This window comes from Ptychodera flava, chromosome 15, assembly GCF_041260155.1.
Source record: "Ptychodera flava strain L36383 chromosome 15, AS_Pfla_20210202, whole genome shotgun sequence".
Classification (NCBI taxonomy): domain Eukaryota; kingdom Metazoa; phylum Hemichordata; class Enteropneusta; family Ptychoderidae; genus Ptychodera; species Ptychodera flava.
Genome location: NC_091942.1, coordinates 7266622 through 7289051, shown reverse-complemented (window position 1 = coordinate 7289051; position 22430 = coordinate 7266622). Strand labels below are relative to the sequence as shown.

The following is a 22430-nucleotide window of genomic DNA, read 5'->3' as shown; positions in this document are numbered from 1 at the left end:
AGTTTATGATTTCACCAATGTGTTGTCATTTGTTCTCCTGTGACAACGCCCCCCATGTATAACTTCCGGGAGTAACTATTTATGCGTTTCAACATCCTTGTATAAATAAAATCCTATTTAGCAAGTTACTCTACAAATGTTTGGAGCATTTTATCATTAAATCGAATTTCTAGCATTCTTTCAGCGTTTCTTCTCTAAACTTTATCTCTATTTTTCTTCGTTTCTTAAAACTCTCTCTCCCTCCCTCTCTCTCCCTCCCCCTCTCTCACTCTCTCTCCCCCTCCCCTCTCTCTCTCTCTCTCTCTCTCTCTCTCTCTCTCTCTCTCTCTCTTTTCTTTCTTTTCTGATAGTATTGATATTCTTTCTCCAGAGTTCATTAACGTGACAATGTAATTGAGCAGATATTTTAGGGCGAGACTGTCCAAACGACTAAAAAATGCCTGTATTGAATGGAAATGACGATTTCGCTTGAAGAAACATGACTTTTCCTGTGTAAACGGAGTGTTCACAAGGACGGTTTCATGACACTAGCTTTTAGGTTCAGGGATCTTCGTGGCCTTATTGCATATATTAAATTATATGTACTTGTTGACTTAAAACGTTTTGTTTGGCTGTATACCACCTCTGAATACATTTGCAGCTCAAACACTAAAGACCAGGCTGGACTTCGTAAGTAACGGAGGCATATGTAGAAACATTTTCTTACATCTTCAATGACCAATTACTGTCATGTAATGTCAACCAGTCAACAAAGGTTACGTTGTTAACTCGAGTCAAAGAAGTGCAAGTGTGCATTGCAACAGTTTGTCAAATTGTCAGCTTGCTACTAACGCCATTTGTACGAATGCAAAGTAGTCGATGTTAAGCATTCTAAAGAAAAGGGCGTCGGCTACAAGGTATGATTCTTTCAATGATGCTTTTTAGAACGTCGCAAACCAAAGTTCATTGCAGCCAGCCTATTGACACTTGCCCTTGGGTCACGCCCCTTAGATAGGCTTTTCCACGTTGCCTTTATTCGTTTACGTTGTGTTTCTTACAGAAATCAACACGTGGTTTCAATTGTGTTTGTCGCTTTTAATACCGAGAAGACTGACAAAAAACTTTGGAGAGTGGAAATTGATTACTTAATCGTAAGTATACATACAATCAATGCAAGGTAATTTGTGGCAGCATTTGCCCTTCGCTGTACTTGTCTTATTTTGTTCTCGAATGCCTAGGCAGTTCTGATTATTTGAGCATGCAAGATATGTGGTCATCGGAGAATTGGTAAAAATTTGGTCGTTTCAATGTCATTGGCCCAATACAGTGGTAATTGTGAGGTTTCAATTTAAAAAATAAAAATTAGATCATTTTAATTTGTCTAGCGTACCGTAAAGTGCCAAGTGTTAAATTGCGTTTATATTGCACATTTTGGTCCTTTTTTTATTATCCTCACGCACTTGGCTATTGAAAAGACAACAGACTTTCTCTTCTGAATACACAAGCTTACTACCACCACATCCAGAGGCAAGTTGATACCTTTTGGAACAAAATGTACAAGATGCCATGAACATGTTAAAAACAATGTAAATCTAGGTATTTTAATAGGGAGCTGGGGAGCCTATGCCCCCTTTCGTGAAGTACTTGCATTATTGCTCTCAAACACAGGGAAGTGTAATAATAATGTTATTAATTGCTGAAAACAGAATTAGCTGGTTGGCATGTGCAACAACAGAGCAGAATATTTTAGATAGTTGCTGGAGGACATTCACAAACCTGGATATTAATGTGTCATGTCATCTTTTCTTACATAACATTAAAAAAATTGTTTACCTTATGTCACTTATCAAATCATATGGCAACTTTTACGCACCAAATTTGACGATTGCATGACACCAAGGTCGCTAGGGCCGCCACCAAACTCCAGAACAGTGTACCATTTTACGTCTGCTTGGAGCAGAACAAAATGGCCCTTAAATGTGATATTGGCGTCAGTTGGTCAGGTTTTCTGACACCAACATTTCGCCTTTCGAACTTGGACAATAGCCCAGTAATAGCATCTTAACAAGGTTTGACTTCTGTTTTATGATTAACAGGCGACTCGAAACTTGTGGGCCACGCTGTTTTGGCACTTCCAAACCACACGCAAGGCTTCGATTTGAATTTCCAGGCATATAGTTTGCATGCTTGTCCGCTCGAACCAAAATACGGAATGCCCAAGGTTCAAAACACCAATTTAATGTAACGGTCACAACATCAATGTGAAATCGGCACATATTGTATCATTACATATTTCGCATACGCCTACATCTTTCCTTTATAAATCAATAGAAATACAAACGTGCACTCTTTCAGCACGCATTTCCTATAAGTACAGTATTTTTATTCAACTAAACAAACAAACAAAAACCAATTCCCATAAAAGGATGTTGTGCATTACCACAACTTTTGGCAAATTTAACGAATGTTGTCTGTTTCCAATGTTCGATTATGTCAAATTTCTTGTGAATAATGGATTCATTCAGAAAATATGAAGTTAAAATGTGAGTTGATTTTATTACTGAGCACACAATGTTATTATTAATATTACCTCAAAGAAAAATCAGAAAATGGTCTGAAACAAAGTCTACAAAGTCCGTCATTGTGGTGTCACAGTGGCTATTGGTTTTCACGTGTGCTGTCACTGATTAGAATGGTTTAATTACACTTAATGGGCGCAACTTCTCGCTTGACACAGAGAAACATATCGACAATAAGTTCACTTGAAAATAGTGTGGCGAATGTTTCATTGTATTATCATTGTGTCTAGTAAATCTACACCATTGTATATGCGTCGTCCTGATTCGCAGAGATCTCATGCGGCTCGTGGTAAAATAGTTACTGTAACATACCTTTGCTAGGACTTTCTAAACTTGCCTCGTCAGGTAAGAAGAAAAATAGGGGCTATGAAACGAACAACACCCTTCAGAGTATTCAATAACCAGTGTAATTATTTTAAATTATCAAGTTAGAAATGCCGTTTTGGAACATTCGGCATGTCGTTGATTATACCAGACTTATTGCTTTTTGTCATTGTTATGATCAGTGTTGGTTACTTAGAGCGCCCTCTATGGCAAGCTCCTATCATCAGCTGTTTCTCTGGTTCCCGCACTTTTGGCGGAGCAGCCATCTTGTTGTTTGGGTGTTCTGTAAACGTTGTTGTTTAGACAGACAAGACGGATTAAAATAAGTCTACCGCACTCCACAACGCTTTAGCTTGAGTCAATAACACAACATGGTGACCCCGGACATTGAAATCAGAAGACAGGTGATACCCAACAAGGAGAAATTGGCGTAAGTTGTCTCTGATGTTAACACAGTAAAACATCTCTGAATACTTGCAGCCTGACTCAATACACGATCTCAATCTAAAAGCAGCCATGGCAGATAAACTACCTGTGATGAACTGGGAATCGGATAACTTAGCTGAATCTTTCAAGCTGTTTAAGCAACGTATAGAGCTATACTTCGTTGTTAAAAATGTGAAAAGTGAAGAAAAAGCTGCAAATATCTTGCTAGCAATAGGCGAGGAAGGATTGCGTAAATTCAACAGCTGGGACTTGTCGAGTGACCAAAAAAAAGACCCAGAAGTAATTTTCAAGAAATTCGGAGAAGCCATCGAGCCTGCAGAAAATTTCAGAATAAGCAGACTAAAATTAAGTACTCTACGACAGAAACCTGGTGAATCCCTGGACTCATTCGTCAGCAAATGCAAACTGCTGGCAAAGAAGTGCGAATTCCAACCAAAGGAACTCCAAGAAAAAATTACAGAATTAATCATTGCAGCCACACCAATACTAGAGTTCCAGAAAGAGCTTATAGTCAAACCCAAGGAATACAAACTCGACAAAGCCGTAGCTCTTGGTAGAAATTATGAAGTTGCCAACGCACATGTATCCGCATTGAAGTCCATGGGACAGCCAGCTGAATCAACACCAGTTGAAGTAGTGCGCTCAGCCGAGGCAAGTTCAATCAACAAACCAAGTAGGCCAAAGGGAAGCACATCCGGTGAATGCAGAAATTGTGGTCTGAACCACCCGCCAAGGAAATGTCCAGCTTTTGGCCAAGATTGCAGGAAGTGTGGAAAACGCAACCACTTGGCAAGAAAATGTCGTTCTTCAGCCTCAAGCATGCTACTGTCTCAGCAACATGACAAGAAAACACATGAAGTTAGAACAGAGTGTGATTCTGACAACCAAGACCACTATGGGTTTGATGAATGCACTCTGGGTGAGAAAGATAAGTTTGCTGTCATCAAGCTGTCCACACCCAGAGGGAAAAGACGTCTAAAAGCAACGGTTGATACCGGTGCTCAAGCAAATATCCTGAATTATGCAACATATCGGTCACTTTTTGGTCCATATCAAAAGGCTAGTACAACTAGTGTTCGTCTTAGTGGTTACAGTGACAAACCCTTTCAGTGCCACGGAAGAGTAACAGTGCCAACTGTTGAGCATCAAAACACTTGTGCTGCGAATGTTGAATTCTTTGTATCAGAGCACGAAAACAATCTACTTGGCATAAATTTGTGTTGCAAGCTAAGTCTTGTCAGTTTCCCTTGTGACAGGCATGAGTGCTGTGAGAAGTTTGACTTTGAGGAGATCATATCATACACCAGCAAGGAGCAACTCATCAAGACAACGCCGATGTATTTGAAGGTGTCCGAAAAATCCAAAAGGAACACAAAATCCAACTTGCAAATGATGCAACACCCACCATTAATGCAACCAGAAGAACGCCAGATGCATTAAAAGAACCCCTCAGGCATGAGCTCGACCGACTGATGGAAATTGGCATCATCAAAGAGGTACACGAGCCAACTGACTGGGTCAACAACGTCGTGCTTGTCACCAAATCCAATGGATCTCTACACATATGCCTTGACCCCCGGAAGCTGAACAAGTTCATTAAAAGACCACACTACTATGCAAAAACTCTTTATGATATATTGCCAGACCTCAAGAATGCAAAATACTTCTCAACGTTTGATCTCAGGAAGGATATTGGAACATTCCACTCAACAAAGAATCGCAACTTCTCACAGTGTTCAGTACTATCTATGGCAGATACTGTTTCACACGATTGCCTTTTGGGTTGATATCTGCTCAAGACGTGTTTCAAGTTGAACTTGATCAAATCTGTGGACCGATCGACAACGTTTACTGCATCAAAGATGATATACTTGTGGCTGCTGAACCAGAAAGCAGCATGACTTGGCAACTCAAAATCTTATGACAGCATGCAGACAGAACAATGTCAAACTAAACGGCAAAAAGTGGGACTTTAACATGGACAGAGTCAAACTATTCGGACACATCCTCAGCAAAGATGGTATAGCGCCTGACCCATCTAAGGTGGAAGCTATCCAAGAAGCTCGAAGCACCAAAAAACAAATAAGAGCTGCAGTCACTCCTCGGACTTGTGAACTACTTATCAAAGTTTGTGAAACTCAGCCAACTGACTGAACCCCTCCGAAGACTACTTCAGAAAGATGTTGTCTTCTCCTGGTCTGAGAGCCATGACCAAGCACTGCTTAGAATAAAACAAGCCATTGCCAAAGCACCAGTACTTGCTTACTTTGATGCAAGCAAAGAAATCGTGATTCAGTGTGATGCGTCGAGCAAAGGTCTTGGTGCTGTAATACAGCAAGACGGTAAACCCATTTACTTTGCATCGAAGGCTCTAACTCCTGCTGAGTCTAACTACAGCAACATAGAACGAGAAATGTTACCTGTCGTCTGGGCAACAAGGCACTTCAAACACTACGTCTTCGGTAGACATTTTTCATTCACACTGATCACAAACTGCTAGAAGCCATAGCAAAGAAGCAAATCTGTAAGATGCCAGCCAGACTGCATAGGCTTATCTTGCATGCAAATACAAGGATACAACTATGACATCCAATACGTACCAGGTCAAGATGTACCACTTGCAGACTGCCTCTCCAGATGAATAGACATTGGACAGACATTTCAGCTACCTGATGTTGATGTACATGTTCATGATATCTCCACAATGAAACCGTTCATCATTGATCGCATCAGAGAACTTACCACTTCTGATCCAGTTCTCCACTCCATATCCACGTACATCACAAATGGATGGCCACAAGAGAAAAACCAATGCAATGAAACGGACCATGCATACTGGCAGCATCGCTCAGAACTAGCTATCCACAATGGTGTAGTACCTGACATCACTTCTTGGTCTTCTGGCCAGAGGTCCATATATCTTTCTTTCATGAATATGACTTTGTTTGTGTACCGTCTATTTACTGTCTGTTCTGTGCTGTTTTGTGTCTATGTTTACAACTATTGTCTTACAAATTTTGACCTAGTGTTATTGGATTACGGATTGGTATGATTGCGATTATTGAAGGGCCACAGAATTGTTATACCGACAATGTTGAGACAAAAAATACTCCAAGTACTTCACAAACAACATCAAGGTGTAGAGAAAACCAGACTACGAGCCCGACAATCAGTATACTGGCCTGGCTGAATGCAGACATTGAAAATATGATACCTGACTGTAATCAGTGCCAAGTCTCATCAGAGAAGCCAAACCAAGCTTCTAGTACAGCCTATTCACAGCTCTGAAGCCATGCAAATGATTGGTATTGACATATTTGAGTTTGAATCGTCTAAATACCTACTCGCTGTTGACTACCACACAGGGTTTGTTTGGGCGGACAAACTACATAATACAAAGAGTTCATCAGTTATCAGTAAATTGGACAACATCTTCTCTAATTTCGGCTACCCAGAGAAACTTATATCAGATAACGGTCCACAACTCGCAAGCGATGAATACCACGAGTATTGCCAATCGCATGAGATAAACTACTCTACTAGTGCACCCCATCATCAACAAGCCAATGGGAGGGCAGAGAGAAACATAGGTACAGTCAAAAGCATGCTGAAGAATCACTTCAGAAGGGTGAGGAAACCTTGAGAGAGATCCTGACAACATTGCGGGATACACCCATCACAGCAGACATCCCATACCATTCTCACTGATGTTTCCAGGCAGAAAGATCAAGACAAATCCTGCCATTCATACAATATGGGACACCACCCAGCTAATGGTTTTCTCTTGTGGCCATCCATTGGTGATGTACGTGGATAAGGAGTGGAGAACTGGATCAGAAGTAGTAAGAAAGAATTGAGCAGAGAGCACACACATACTGTGGTTGACAAACCAATGGTTTACCACTCAAGACAGGCTCATCATGTAGGTTTCAGAAAAGCCCAAAATCAACCTGGCAACCAGCTACAATTATGGACCACTCCTCTGACCGCCGATATACTATACAGACACCTGAAGGAGTCCAGTATCAACGTGACCTAATTCACATTAAGCCTGTACATCAACCAAGCCAGGATACAGCAACGAAAGATAAGCCAGATGACAACCCACCAGAAATAGGAAGTACACACGAAGCAGACATGGCTCTGAAAACTCAAGTTCCTCCCCTGGAGGCCGACCAAAGTGACACAGCAGACTTCCAAGAAAATATGATGATTTCATAGTAAAATGATTACGTATCAAGGATTCTTAGATGACTAGCAAGCAGTCTCTGGTTCAGTTTATCATTACATGTTTGAACATTGCAAGTTGAGAAGTTTTAAAGTTTTCATATCACAAAAGTTGTTCTTAATCCTTCAAAGTCGGAACTTTAGACTTGGTGTTCAAAATATACTTTTAGTGAACTGTTGCTATCTAACTAAGGGAGGGGGATGTTATGATCAGTGTTGGTTACTTAGAGCGCCCTCTATGGCAAGCTCCCATCATCAGCTGTTTCTCTGGTTTCCGCACTTTAGGCGGAGCAGCCATCTTGTTGTTTGGGTGTTCTGTAAACGTTGGTGTTTAGACGGACAAGACGGATTAAAATAAGTCTACCGCACTCCACAACGCTTTAGCTTGAGTCAATAACACAACAGTCGTCTTCTTCACTTCCTATATCATTGCCGAAAATTTTGCACTACACTTCCCCATCACTTGTTGCACCCCACACCATCCTAGGCTCTTAATTCCGTTCAATGTGACTGTGACGATGCTCGGTCATTTTTTCAATGTACTTTCTCCTTCTGGGTTCTTAAAAGCTCGGGAAGGAATCATTACTCAAAATCGGCCGGTTAACTACGCCTGTTCTCAAGGCATGTATCACACCACCTCTAACGACGGATCATTAAATGATCACCTGAGTAACATGTGTCAAGTTCACTTCTAAATTCTTTTCACACCATAGCTGGTTAAGCTATAACAGTTATGGCAAATTATGCCACTAGGTAATTAATTGCAGGCTTACGACAGCCCTTCCGCCTCTTTGGCCAATCATGAAATATTCATGTTTCCTATTCTTCATTGCTTGCAACTTATAATATGAACGAAAAACTTCAAATGCCTTTGACTTCTTTCAATTCAGCTGATGAGGTGCATTCTGCCGAACAGAATGAATTTTACCTATTTGCCGTTCCAGGCCATTAGTTCAGAGTCACCTCGAATAATTTACTCGTACATTAGTCCTGCTTGCTCATTCTACGGTTCAGTGACATACTGGCATGGCATTGCACAGAGAGTTCGTAGAGCAGATTGTTGAATACGTTCTGAGGTTAAAATCGGGCAGGTCGGAGAAAGGAGATACACCCTTTTTTCCATTTTTGCTTACTCTTAAAGTGTGTGACTTCAGTTCGGAAACTTACTGTAAAAAGTGAATATTTTCACATGACGAATATTTACCAGATAATTTTTTTTTTCTCAAAATGCGGCTAAACTTCGTTCGCTAATCTTGGTTCAGTGTTGGAGACTACATATGTTGAAAATACGAAATATCCATAAGACACCCACTGCTGAAACCTTCAGTGCACAGATAATCCGAAATGTAGGTTGGGCCGTCATGGTCATGGTTAAGATTAACCTTCCGTAACAACAAACGGGCAGGAATTTGGCCGTTGGTTTGATTAACCCCAACAACAAATTGCTTGTAAGGCAAAATTACAAGCATCTTAACAAATCGATCAGAATGTAAGAATTATTCACCTTAGGATTTTGTACTTTCCCTCTGTAGAGGGTCGGCTAAAAGATAACAGTTGAAAACAATAGGGTTGGTTCAAACCCTGGAGGCATAAAAGGGTCAAAGACAGATGTCATATAAACCGGGGTAATCTGACACAAATCTCAGTAGAGGTCTCTATTATACTATATGTGTAAAATTTCAAATAGATGATTGGCAGGAAATATTGACGATGTATAAAGTTTATAAATCAAGGTTAACCCTTGATTCCTTGATCTCGTTTCTCAGTTCATGGCATGAAATTTGTACAGTGTTTGATTAATACTGATACTTTTATCCCACAATAAACAAATTCTCTGATTCCATTCAATACCTTGTTGCCAAACTATTGCAATCTATAAGACGTATGAGGAACAGCGCGAAAGAGTAGGCATTTGTAGAAGTGGGATATTTTAACAGAAAAACATATTTTTATGGTTCAAGAGAGATCTTTAATTCCTTGTAGTATGCAGGATTATCAATCGTACAACCTCGTTGCGCCATTCGCTATACTAAAGACTTAATAAAAATTAAATAAAAATATTCCTGAACCTTATTAATCTTCTCATACTTAAAGTGAGTTTGTCAAATATAATGGGCTCTTAACAAAGTTCACCATGTAAGTTAAGATTTTGCCTTTGACTTTTCGCTATCCTGTATCATGTTGTAACATTTCTTTGAGTACATATTTTTAGGAATCTTCAAGAGCCTGGTCCAATATTTAATAAATCTTTTATCTGTAAAAGGGTATATCGGATACCTGATTCATTCTCTCAGGACAGTAATGTTTGGCGCATTACTAGAAACACAAAAAATATTGACTCTTTCTATTATTCATATCAAACAAAACCCCACACTACAACATAGGTAAAAAAGGAAGAATTCCAGCGAAAAATATCTTACAAAAACATCAAAGTAAACATACCAGCCCAGAAAAGCTGTTCTAGCTAGTACTGAAAATTTAGTTGCAACAGACTTCGAAGCCGGCATTAAATAATAACAAGAAGATATTTGTAATTTGCTACATTTATCCTTACGTCATAAAAACATTTTTATAGAAGAATATCCTCCTGCCTTAAGGTAATATGCACCTAGTGAAAGACTTAAACTTTTGCTCTAACTTTCCTCAAGGAATCTTTCAATCATTCTCTTTCAAAATCAAGAATAAAAATAGGGGGTCACCGTGCATATTTTGGTACTAGAGAAACAAATTACCCAAGATTTACCGATATTAGAAATTCAAAATGACCGCCATCCCTGTGTTAACTCTATGGCGAATAATAAAAATTTTCGAATTTCAAAAAACTAAGCCGGTAAAAAGTTTTCTTTCACCAAGAGCTTTAAAATGAACCCCCATATGTGGTATATCAGAAGAGAACTGTAAAAGTTTGAGAGTCCGAATGTCTGTCCCCGAAGTGCGTTCTACCTTAATGACAATTAATGTCGTCTTTGTTAGCTTAAACTTTCAAATGCGTTCGGCTAGCGCTGCCAAGGTAAAGGAGAAAAAAGCAAACACAATATCTGAATAAAGTTTAACGCCACGAGCCAATATCATGAAGTTCACATGACTGTAGTTTATAGTACTTTAAACAATGTATTCGATATATGAACCCATAAGACTCAGCGATGAAATCACAATCACTTAACTTGAAGTACAAAGGTAAACAGACTTGTTACGCCCTGAACTTTGACCTGGCCATTCAACTACAGCCAGTTTTCGTCATATTCTCGTTTGTCGACGAGATAAGTTTCATTGGAGAGAGTTATTAATTCTTGTCCAAACTGAATTAAGCTGTTAGGGGAAAACATCGTATGTTCTAAAGATTTTAAACCGGGTGCGTGTTTAAATATAGAATACGAAGCCATGCACTTCAAAAACAACAAGCAACTTTATTATACAAAGAGAACATGAAATTTGAACATGTCTTAATTTCATATTTTCTCATGGATCACATTCAACAAATGAGCGACCTTGTCTAGATAATAGATGTTAAAATTTGTCGCCCAGATACTAGATCGTGTGCATGGACATGGACACCGAAAAAGTTCAGAGTGTACAGTTGGAATTTAATAGCATCGATGACTTGATCAGAGATCAACGTGATCAAACAGAGATCGTCGAAGATGATAGTCTTAGGCAACATGACAGCGACCAGCCGGGCGGATCTCAATTGAAATACAGCATAGATGATATACCACCATGGTATGCGTGCTTATTATTCGGACTTCAGGTAAGGAACGCAGCCCGATATGTGTCAGAATAATATCTTATTACTGTCAAGTATACAAATCATGAACAATCGTCTTCCATATAGGTCTACTCATTATCCATTACTCACTATGAAGGCGTATGCACTTACTTGAATATTGTAGCTTTGCTGTGATGCACGGTGCGACTCCTTGATCTTGTTTGCTTTACTGTTTTCAGCAACATCTCACCATGTTCAGCAGTGCATTAGTATTTCCTTTCATCATGGCCAACATGTACTGTGTGCCGGACGACGAGAAGAGCACTGTAATTGCCCAACTTTTCAGTTCTATAGTCCTGATCGAATCTGTGGGAACTTTCTTGCAGAGCACGTTTGGCACAAGGTTTGTCATCTTATAACAGGCCTTATAAATAAGAAGGGGCCAGTGTAAGTGAATGCCCCTTACCATCAGGTCATTATTTAATCGCTTTCTTCTTCAATTAAAATTTCTGTTACTAAATTGCGGAAACGTAACTGCAATAAAGCCTGCCGTTTTCGAGAAAGTGACTGTCTGAGTAATACCTATGGAATATTTATAGTCCGGGATTTGACCGGTCATATCGGCCCAATACATGATAATCATGATGGTTATGATGATGATCATCATCATAATGAGTAGTAGTAGTAGTAGTAGTAGTAGTAGTAGTAGTAGTAGTAGTAGTAGTAGTAGTAGTAGTAGTAGTAGTAGTAGTAGTAGTAGTAGTAGTAGTAGTAGTGTTGTTTCCTGCTGTGAAATTATGTTTAACAAGTATGTGAAACTATTTTCATTGTTTAAAAAAGTGATATTAGCTTTTATAGCCAAAACATGGGACTACATGCCTGACGGTAGGTTAACATTTGCGCGACGTAAGGAGAGCAAATGGTATTGTGCCTCAAGGGTACATAGTCCTTTTTTGGGCTATGATATTTTATTACATTTCTCTCCTATTAGTTTTCGTTCGATTTTTTGTTTTTGCATTCAAATGACGATCATATGCTCTTTTTCAATGTTAAACGAAAATCTTTTGAAAAAATAGAAAGCTTTTCATCATCTCATGGCGTATATTTCAATCTTCTGTTATTCGGTTGGTTAATATTTTGGCTTCATATTGTAAAAAGGCTATTTCCTAAGTAAAACATGTAATTTATAATTGTTAAATCCCAAAGTTGTCAAGTTGAAAATAGTTCCGGTTCACTTTCAGTCAAGTGATGACTATGCGGCCCACGATATCATGAACGACTTAGAATCCCATCGACAGAGCGCGCGAAGATCGATATAGGAGACATGTAATAATGGTGATGCGCTGAGTTCAAAGCGGACGTTTCCTCACGGCGCACACAAAATTGTTATTATGAAATTGATAGATTTATCCCATTCAAATGTTACCCTTTTGTGCAGATTACCAATCATACAAGGAATCGCTGGTGCTCTATATGTACCAGCAAGTGTCATCATGTCTACACAACCATGGAAGTGCCCAGATCCTGAAACAGGTACTTTTGTTGGTTGGTTAGTTGGTTTGTTATAGATTGGTTGCCTGAATGACATACTGACTGTCTGGCTGGCTGGCTGACGGGTAGTCTCGGTTACTCAGACTGCTCTGCGGGACTCTTCCGGCCATCCAGAACAGAGCCCCGCAGAGCAGTCATGGTAACTTAGACTAGCCGACGGGTCGGACGGATGGACGTACGGACAGGCAGACAGGCAGACAGACAGACGGACGGACGGACGGACAGACAGACATACAGATAAAATTCAGCAAATTATCGATCGTACTCAAAACGCACGGCACCCAATCACCTAGCAAAGGCATCACCGTCAAAACCGCTCATCAAGTCGTCGTCATCATCATCATCTTTGCTACAATCATGACTGAGTCAAACAAAAGCTTCTGCATCTGTCGATATCATCTGGTGTATGTAGAAGTTTCAAACTATTCTGGATTTTACAAAGCACATAAATATCTTTGTACATTTGTTTCAGAACCTGACTTGAATAACACGGTGAATTCTACCGTAGAATATGAGATAACATATAGTGACAGAATCAGGGAGGTAAGATCTTAACGTTTGTCACCCCATACGTCAATTTTAGTTAAAATCATCGCTTCCAATGCTTCTAATATGAACTATAAAACAACGTGTGTAAGTGCTCCTTTTAGTGAAGAAATACTGCATTTTGTAATGTGAAACTCAAAAATCAGCATGGCGAGAATATCATCAAATATCAAATAGAAAACAATGCCAGATACATATAAATAAATCTTTACCAGCACTTTTTCAAACCTTATAATGTATTTAGGTCTTAAAGAGATTGTTATTTGACGTAATAATTCTGCACTAGATTCAAGGGGCAACGTTGGTTGCAGCATGTTTCCAAATGCTACTGGGATTCTCCGGTGTGATGAGCTTCGTCATTCGCTACGTCGGACCACTGACAGTGGGTCCAACTATCACATTGATTGGTCTTTACCTCTATCCTATCAGTCTGACTTATATAAAGATCCACTGGGGAATAGCTGTTCTGTGAGTATAATTCATTAACTGTCGCTTTTCCTTTACATATTAGTGACAAAACTAATTGAAACATGTCTTCATATTTATTTACTGTACAGTCACAGTCTAAGCGATAATAGTTTGCCGATGCAACTTGTTGATGATGTGTAGTTCAAACTTTACAGGACGGCATAACAAATATTTTGCCACCGCATACGTTGAGTGCCTATTGCTTTTCCCAATATAGTTCATGACAGATGTTATAGCAAATCATAATTCACCTCGTACGGCTGTACTGATGTAATAAAGCGCTTTCAGTGAATATTTTACAATAAATATTGTTTTGCTGAGCCTGATTGGGCTCAAGCATCTATCCAGAACTACGAAGCTGTATTGACCTTCTTTGCATTAGGAAGGATAGTTATTATGTATTTAAAAGTGCAGGACAGCACGCAACTGTATTTGCAATCTAGATCAGTAACGTGCCTTTTTAATATAATCACAGCTCTATGGCGTTAACAACAATTTTCTCCCAGTACTTGCGTAAAGTCAAAGTACCTTACCCAAGGTGCACCTGCAAACCGCAAAGGAAATGTTCCCTAGACGGCGCCAATATCTTCGCACTTTTTCCCGTAAGTTAAAATTCAATTTGTTTCACTGTTCAACATCATTAACAAAAAAGGCATATATTATTTCTAGAAAACTAATATATTCAAAGAAGAAGAACAATAGTACCAAGCCACAATCAAGATCATTGTCATATGGTACGAATTGACACTCGCAATATGATAAACACAAACAGCACAGCGCAGAATTATTTTAACATACAGTGTTACATAGAGAATACAATGAAAAATCGCAATATTGTCTAAACCAGTGGGAATAACGAACTTTCTTCTCTCGTGTTGTTTCAATGATCCGTTGTCAGGTCCTCTTGTCAGTGTTAATCTCATGGCTTGTCTGCTACATTCTGACTATAACCGATGTCTTCCCTTATGATCCGACGGACCCAGCATTCGAAGCCAGAACTGATCGAAATGCTGAAAGCATTGCTTCGATACCGTGGATTTGGTTTCCTCTTCCCTGTGAGTGTACAGTGCTATTCATGCCGCGTAAAAATATAGTACCATTTAGGTAAAACGTTTTCCAATGAGCTGCAAATGAACTTGTTTATGCGTGCCTCACATTTTATAATACTTCATGGCAAATTCTACAATCAAAGAAAGTAATTAAACTCAATACTACCCATCGGAAGGAAAATCATCTTCTCTCAATTGCCAAAGATGTATCACCCATGACCTTGAATAGCTAGTTTCAGTAAAGATATGCGCCTGGAAATTGATACATACTTTTGCTAAAACTTCCAACTTTTCTTTTTCAATATCAAGAATATATCTGGGGTGACAATGCAATTTTGTGCAATAAGGAAACAAAGATAACATATTTTACGATTTCGGAAATTCAAGGCTACCATTCCTGTGTATTTGGTAAATAAAACAAAGTTTTGATTTCCACAAAAATAACACAGTGAAGTCTAAATAAACTCCAAGAACTTCAAAATGAACACAAACACAATTGTAGATTAGAAAAAAGTTTCTAAATTTCTGAGCATGCTACCTTAACAAAAGGTGATATACGAAAGGATTCTTGAGTCTCGAAACTAGAGTTTTTAGGGCCGAGATTCCTTTCAACGACTTGTATCACTATTATTAGAACAGTTCATTGTTTGATTGGTGGTCCTATGTTCGTTTGTTTGTTTTTTGTTGTTGTTGTTGTTGTTGTTGTTGTTGTTGATTGAGAAATGTACATAAAACACAATCGAAATGTGCAACTGAAAAATCAAAATTAACCGTGACCAAAGTGAATGTGCTGAATAACAAATCTACCCATTTACCGTTGACAATAACACCAAGGTATACGGAAAACAGCAATTTCTGCCACTAAAACCCAAACATTCCGTGTTCTAAGAATTATAGAGTGCATCATTTACTTTACCGTAATTTGTAGGTACATGGAGATATTGTAAACATTTAAAACTTTGAATGAGAATTTGCTATTACACTTCAAATAATATTGCAGCCAATGTTATTGTCACAAAGCTTCTGAATTAGATCATCAATGTATATGTTACAAAGGAAAGGAGAAAGCATCCCACCTTGCCCTACATCATTTCTCAAATAGAACCAATAAAACATAGAATTTTTCCATCACACTCAACACACAAATGGTTTCTATACAAAAAATCAAAGGAACCTTTCTGTTTAGAGGGGGACATTCCTATCAATAAAGCTTCTGCACTAATTTGTAGTGATTCACGTGATGAAATGCTTTTAATGCATCGAGAAAACAAACGAATATAGGACCACCAATCAAACAATGAATTAGATATGTATATAATTAATGAGGTACAGGATGTATCATCATAAGGTGTCCCATCACACCAAATATGAAGGGTGTAGCACGTATTGTTACTAAGTTATGGACATTTCCGTATATTTAGGGTCAAAGGTTATCGAGGTCACGTGATATTTTTCAACAAAATTGTATCCCATAGTCATCCCTGTACACCAAAATCAGACCTCTAGCCTATTATAAAGCCCAGAATTAGATATGTGCATAATAAATGAGTTGCAGGAAGATGACAAGGTCATAGGTCAAGTGGAATCCCCTAAATTGTGCGATGCAAATTGGTCCCCTACTGGTCATTGTCCAAAAGACACTTGCATTCTCATAATTTAACATAGCTGCATAGGTAAAGGGGAGGTCAAAGGTCACTGAAAAATATGAAAAATAATAGTTTAAGAATTTTCTTCTCAAAGTCGGCAGGGCCTAAGACCTTGATATTTGGCATGAAGGAGCCTAGCCCTATGGTCGACAAAAATTTAGGACAGAATTTTGATTGATTAATTTTTATGCAAATAAAATCAATTTGAAAGTTAAATTTAAAAATACCCGTCAGGTCACGTAACCAATTGTTTTGGTCATGCAATCAAAAAATTACTTGTGAGGAGTTATACCTATGTGCCAAACTTGAAGTCTGTAGGTGCAACGGTGTTTGTGTGGCGGCTGCATTTAGGAGGCGGAAGAAGAAGAAGATAAAGAAGAAGTCGTAGCCATTTTGCAGTTTTTTGCTGAGTTTTTATAGTCCAACTTTGCTTAGTATTTGCAGCAATTGACCATCATTTGCTGTAACGCATTCGTCAGATTTCATTTTTGCTTTTCGTCTCAAAATTTGAATTGATTTGATAAAGTACTTTTCTGTACAGGAATTTAATTTCAGTAAGAAGAAGAAGAAGAAGAAGAAGAAGAACAGAATGATTACTTAGGGTTTTCGGACCCATGGTCTAAAAACCCTAATAATAAAATCAGAACGATTACTAGAGGGTTTCGGACCCATGGTCTCGAAACCCTAATGATAAAGGCTAGTATCAGTTACATATACAGTTACATAATCATATAATTTACTCCATACTCTTTTGTCAGGCGACTCGGTTAGCTGAATTACTCCTTCCATCTCCATTGAATAGTCTTATCTGGACTACGGTCACATGAACAAAGACAGAGGATTGAAAATTCGAATAATTCTGTAATTATACCCTAGAGTAGTATGGAGAGGAACAGTGTTCCTGCCGATCAGTTCCTTACATCACTGAAAAGTATTCCATGAAAATATACTAAAGGTCCAGTCTTGATCTTTTAGTCCGATGGGGTCTGCCAACAGTCAGCGTTGCGGCGGTGATCGGCTTGTGTGTTGGTTCAGTAGCATCCGTCATCGAGTCAATGGGCGACTACTATGCTTGTGCTGCTATATCTGGAGCGCCCACGCCACCGGGCCATGCCATCAACCGGGGTATTTCGATGGAGGGCTTTGCATGTCTACTGGCAGGAATGTGGGGCTCGCTTGGAGTGACGTCATACTCGGCGAACATTGCTGCCATAGCTATCACAAAGGTATTGCATGCAGACGCAAAAACTCTGATGTACGCCTACAAAAACCGTTTTCATAGTGGCTATTCCCGTAACGGATTTTTGTAGAAGTTTCAATTGTTCTCAATTAATGCACAACTTAGTTTATGATCGATATCTGAGGATAATCTGAATTACATATTGAACCATTCTTTCAACCATTCTTCTGGTAACCTGATTAGCCTTTCAGTGTAGTAAATACGTCAGCACACTAAAGAAAACTCATCTGTGAAATTCAATCTCTCAATTGTCATTTCCTGAATCACAGCTTAGGCATCAACAATTTAACCTTCCTGTGCCTTTACAGGACAGTCCGATTGATATTTGAACGCCAGGAATTTGCAATGGCATCGTTATGACATCGCTCTTCTTTATTGGAGAAAACAAAGCGATGTTGCTGAACTCAGCATGTTTATCAGCGTACGATTATTTAAGTTTTTTAACTTTATGTACTCCTGACAGGTTGGCAGCCGACGTGTAATTCAATGGACGAGTGCTCTTCTCTTCGCATTTGCTGTCGTTGGAAAAATAGGAGCAGTCGTAGCGTCTTTACCAACGCCGATAATTGGTGGCGTCATGTGGGTCTCGTCAGGTATCCCTATACGTCATGAATCTTGGTGCATGTGATATGCTTGCAATGTTTGCAGCATGTGATGTCATTACTGAAGTTTTATTTCACTATAAAGCCATATGAAAGCATGTCAACATGTCTTACTTCGACGTCAAAGCATAAATAATTCACAAACTTCCATGAGGTTAATGCGATCCAATATGAGCCGCCTAGTGAACGATCTCCTAAAGTCTTTCAATCGCTTATCAAAACCAAATATATTACTGACCTCGATTGAAGTGGATATTACTGGACTGAACTGAAGGCGATGTAACGTGGATATCGTCATAATACTGGACATGTGAAATCAATGAATCGGGCGTTTTCGTAAAAACATCTCTTAAAAAATGTTATATTATTTACCCTGACCTCTACCTGCAACGTTTTGTGAACGAATGTCATTTGCTGATTTACTCATATGTATTAGACTTATCAGTAACGGGTGTCTCTTTCATTAAAACAACTCGAAAAAGGAATGGGCACCGGTTTTGGTACTCAGCAATCCCCAGGATTCACCACATGGTATTTGTTGGGGGCTTTCGTAACTCACATTCTCTTGATTTTGTTCCAAAGGCTTAATTGTTGCTATCGGTGTCTCGAATCTTCGCCATACCGACATGACCTCGACCAGGAACCTATTCATTTTTGGAGTTGCTGTAGTCAGCGGAATAATGTTACCGGAATATTTGAATTCAGAGCCGGGCATCATTCAGACAGGTAGGTAGCTGCCAATGATGGGATCTACTCCAAAAACAAGTTGCCTTCTCAAACAGCTATAGAGGTTATTCCTTATGCTTTCGACCTTTCAAGAGAAAAGGAAACTGCGACTCACTTTCAAGAAGTAATAAATCGGGTCACAAAAGGAACATGAACGTAAACTGTATATTAGAAATTTTTAAAATTTAAAGAATGCGGTGAATCACATTAAATCACCGGTCCAAAGACAGCCCTTTGCATTTCCGTTTCAATTTAAACCATGAACCCTTAGAACAAATACGCACGCGTACATTAATAACAGCATTGTCCATGGTTATTCTTTTACTTATAATTGTAGGAAGTTTTGAGGCAGACCAAGTTCTTGAAACAATATTAAAAACTGGGATGCTGATTGCCGGTGTCATCGGGTTCGTATTGGACAACACAGTTCCCGGTAAGTGAGTCTGTACGAGTATCAACGAATTCAGTTGGTCCTTAAAAGAGAGAACAAAGAAAAGTAATTCCACACAAATGATGTGCAAACATTATACAAAGCCAACATACGCTGATTCCATATTTCACGGTTACAAATATTTGAGGGTTCTTGCGGCTGCCTTTAAAGTAAAGCAGTCAAGTAGTTTTACAAACATTCATTTTTGCAGGAACGGCCAAGGAAAGAGGTTTGTTGACGTGGAAGAGCATTGACGCTGGGAGAAAGTTTGCAGCCGAATCATACGATCTGCCCTTCGGTATGTCTCGTGTCCGAGGATGGAAATGGACCCGTTACATTCCCATCTGCCCAACATTTGCGAAGAAGGAAGAGTGATATATCAGGGTTTTTTAAATGATGAGATGATACCGCAATAACTTCCAAAAAAAACGCTATCAGTCACAAACTTTGCAAAAATCCTGCAGATCCATTATAGTTTAGTTATAATAATTAAAATACCGAGCAATGGGAATAGAAATATACGCACTTTTTTATAATCGCGTAACTTCCATATGTAGAAATGCTTATCAAAAAAACTTGCCAGAAGCAATGTTATTTCCCATCATACCTTTGCTTAAGCTACACTAAAAGTTCCTATGAAATTTCAATTTTGAGTAAAATGTCCGCTTATTGAAACATTTGAATTTTCTTTATATGTACCTTTAATGAACAACTTTCTTCAAAAAGCAAAAAGACTTTTAAAAATAGAATACTTAGTTGGGATAAGAATCTACCTGAATACTACAAAAACCCGTAAAAGGCATTTTTGAAGAAAATATAAATATTATCTCATGCGTTCAAGATACTGTCTTGTGCGCACGGGGGTATTTACTTGTGGACGCCACATCTCGTGCGCACGAGATAATATTCACTTTTGAACTCTTTTATGCACAGAATGTCAAGTGCGCAAGAAACAATATGTAAGTTTACAAACGTATTTTTGTGATCTTCTAGCTCGCGTCTTTCCATATATACATGAAACTACTTGAAACGGTTTCAGGTAGTTTGAGTTTATTTTACTTTGTGACAATTTATAAACTACCCATTAAGTTTACAATGGCCTTCTCACGTCTTGACTGAAAACTAACGCCACTGACAATGCAGTATGTAAGATCAGTTGATAATTTGTTCTGTATTGTATGAAAGCTCGTAAGGGACATTCTGTAAATCAAAATAATATAATATATCTCGTGCGCAAGGATTATAAATAGTTCGCACGGAGTGTTAAGTCGTGCGGACGGAATAAGTATTAAAACTTACATATCCTACAATACATATAAAAATATAAAACATGGGTTTGACGTGACAGTGATTCATTTTGGATCCCGCTGCTGCCAGATACAGGTTGACGATTGAAATTGATGTGCCAGGAGAGAAGGAAAATGATATGTTGGTCATTGACACGGCACAAGAAAGACAGTTGACCCGATTTATTTATCCTTTTTTACTGTAGGATTTCTGCAATTCTTAATTTTTCACTCAAGGCAAAACACTCCATATATACAAGAATACAGACATTTGGGAGTCCTTCTCAGATCGCTCAAAATGTAATTTTCGCTTACGCTAGATCAATTTCTCTTCCCTTTTTCGAAAGTTGACGTATGTGAAACAAAGGCAGTTAAATACTTTGGAAAAAGGTAATTTTACTCATAGGACTTTGTCAGCCATATAGTTTAGTATGTTGTCGTTCACAAATGATGAACAAGTCTCAAAGTGATGTAGGCTGTGATCAGAGGCAAAGACGTTGTTTTGCCTCGTGCTGGATCCTGCGGTAGTCGTGGCTTTCATTTTAGCATGTTTTCAAGTACTTGCAAACAACATTAACTCGGGGTTGTAACAGTGGTGCGAAATCAGGAGATTATTAATGATGTACATGTACCATCTATCTATTTATAACCTGTACACTTTACCAAACTAAATTGCAAATATGACAATTGACGGACTATTATTTTTCTTTAGTCGGACATCGAAGTTTATCTTTGATGGTACTTAAACAAACACACTCCCTCCCTTCGGAAAGTAAAAGGCAAGGAATTGCCAATTGTTCTCAACCTGTTTTCAAGAACTTCATTATTGCTGTTTTATGATGCGAGGCTCGTTTTGCGTCCACTGCAAATTCAAACACTATTACAATTGGAAATACAGTGTATAACAGTGATAGGGCTTTCTCAATTTGTGCACTTTGCTTATGGAATTCTATTCCATTACATATTCGAGCGGTTCAAATATTGGATGTTTTTAAAAGTAAACTGAAACTTACCTTTTCTCGTCTTTTTAGTCGTAATTTTCGTAGTTTTTATGATGAGTTTTACTAATATGTTGCTTCTTCCTTTGCTTTTTACTGTATGTTTTAAATCTATTTTTTATTTTTCTTCATGTATAGCGCATTGAGATTATTTTCAAAGTGATACTTTATATAAGAAATAAAGATTAGAATTACTGACACTAGATCATGCACAGTTTTCGATATTACCGATCCCTTACAAAATGTAATATCAAATCAACTGTCCTAGTTAAGTTTTGTGCTTGTAAAAATGTGATAGTAGTAAAACCCCTAGGCTTTCAAACTTCGTTGCAGAGGAAACGTTTTTGTCTCGTCAGAAAATAGCTCTGTAAAACCCCTCCTCACGCTCATATCACATCCATTCTACCTCATCGTAAACTAATGGTTGTAGCAGAGCAGAACTTCGTACTGCCATGTCTGAATACTTTAGGCTCAGTTAAAAAGGAGTTTTGCATCTGAACAAAAGGACGGGGTCAAAGCCCAATATGGCTGCTCTTTGCAACATTAAAATATTAGGCGATAATTGATATTAATCGCGGGGAACTTGTGATCAATCTGTTTGGTACCCATCAGAAGAAGTCACTTTG

General features: G+C 38.6%; 1 protein-coding gene across 2 annotated transcripts; it reads left to right on the top strand.

The window, feature by feature from the left end:
* The first annotated feature begins 600 nt into the window (after positions 1-600).
* LOC139151054 (solute carrier family 23 member 1-like) lies at positions 601-22009 on the top strand. 2 transcript variants are annotated; one of them, XM_070723581.1, is made up of 14 exons: positions 601-669; positions 1040-1130; positions 11082-11304; positions 11502-11665; positions 12701-12795; positions 13286-13356; positions 13646-13827; positions 14303-14429; positions 14726-14882; positions 17498-17748; positions 18226-18355; positions 18947-19090; positions 19428-19523; positions 19732-22009. In XM_070723581.1, exons 3-14 carry the CDS (start codon positions 11098-11100, stop codon positions 19893-19895), a joined length of 1788 nt encoding a protein of 595 aa, XP_070579682.1. In that variant the 5' UTR covers positions 601-669; positions 1040-1130; positions 11082-11097; the 3' UTR covers positions 19896-22009. The 2 variants fall into 2 exon arrangements, with proteins under 2 accessions (XP_070579682.1, XP_070579683.1); XM_070723582.1 differs by lacking the exon at positions 11502-11665 and having other exon boundaries at positions 618-669.
* The last annotated feature ends 421 nt before the right edge of the window (positions 22010-22430 follow it).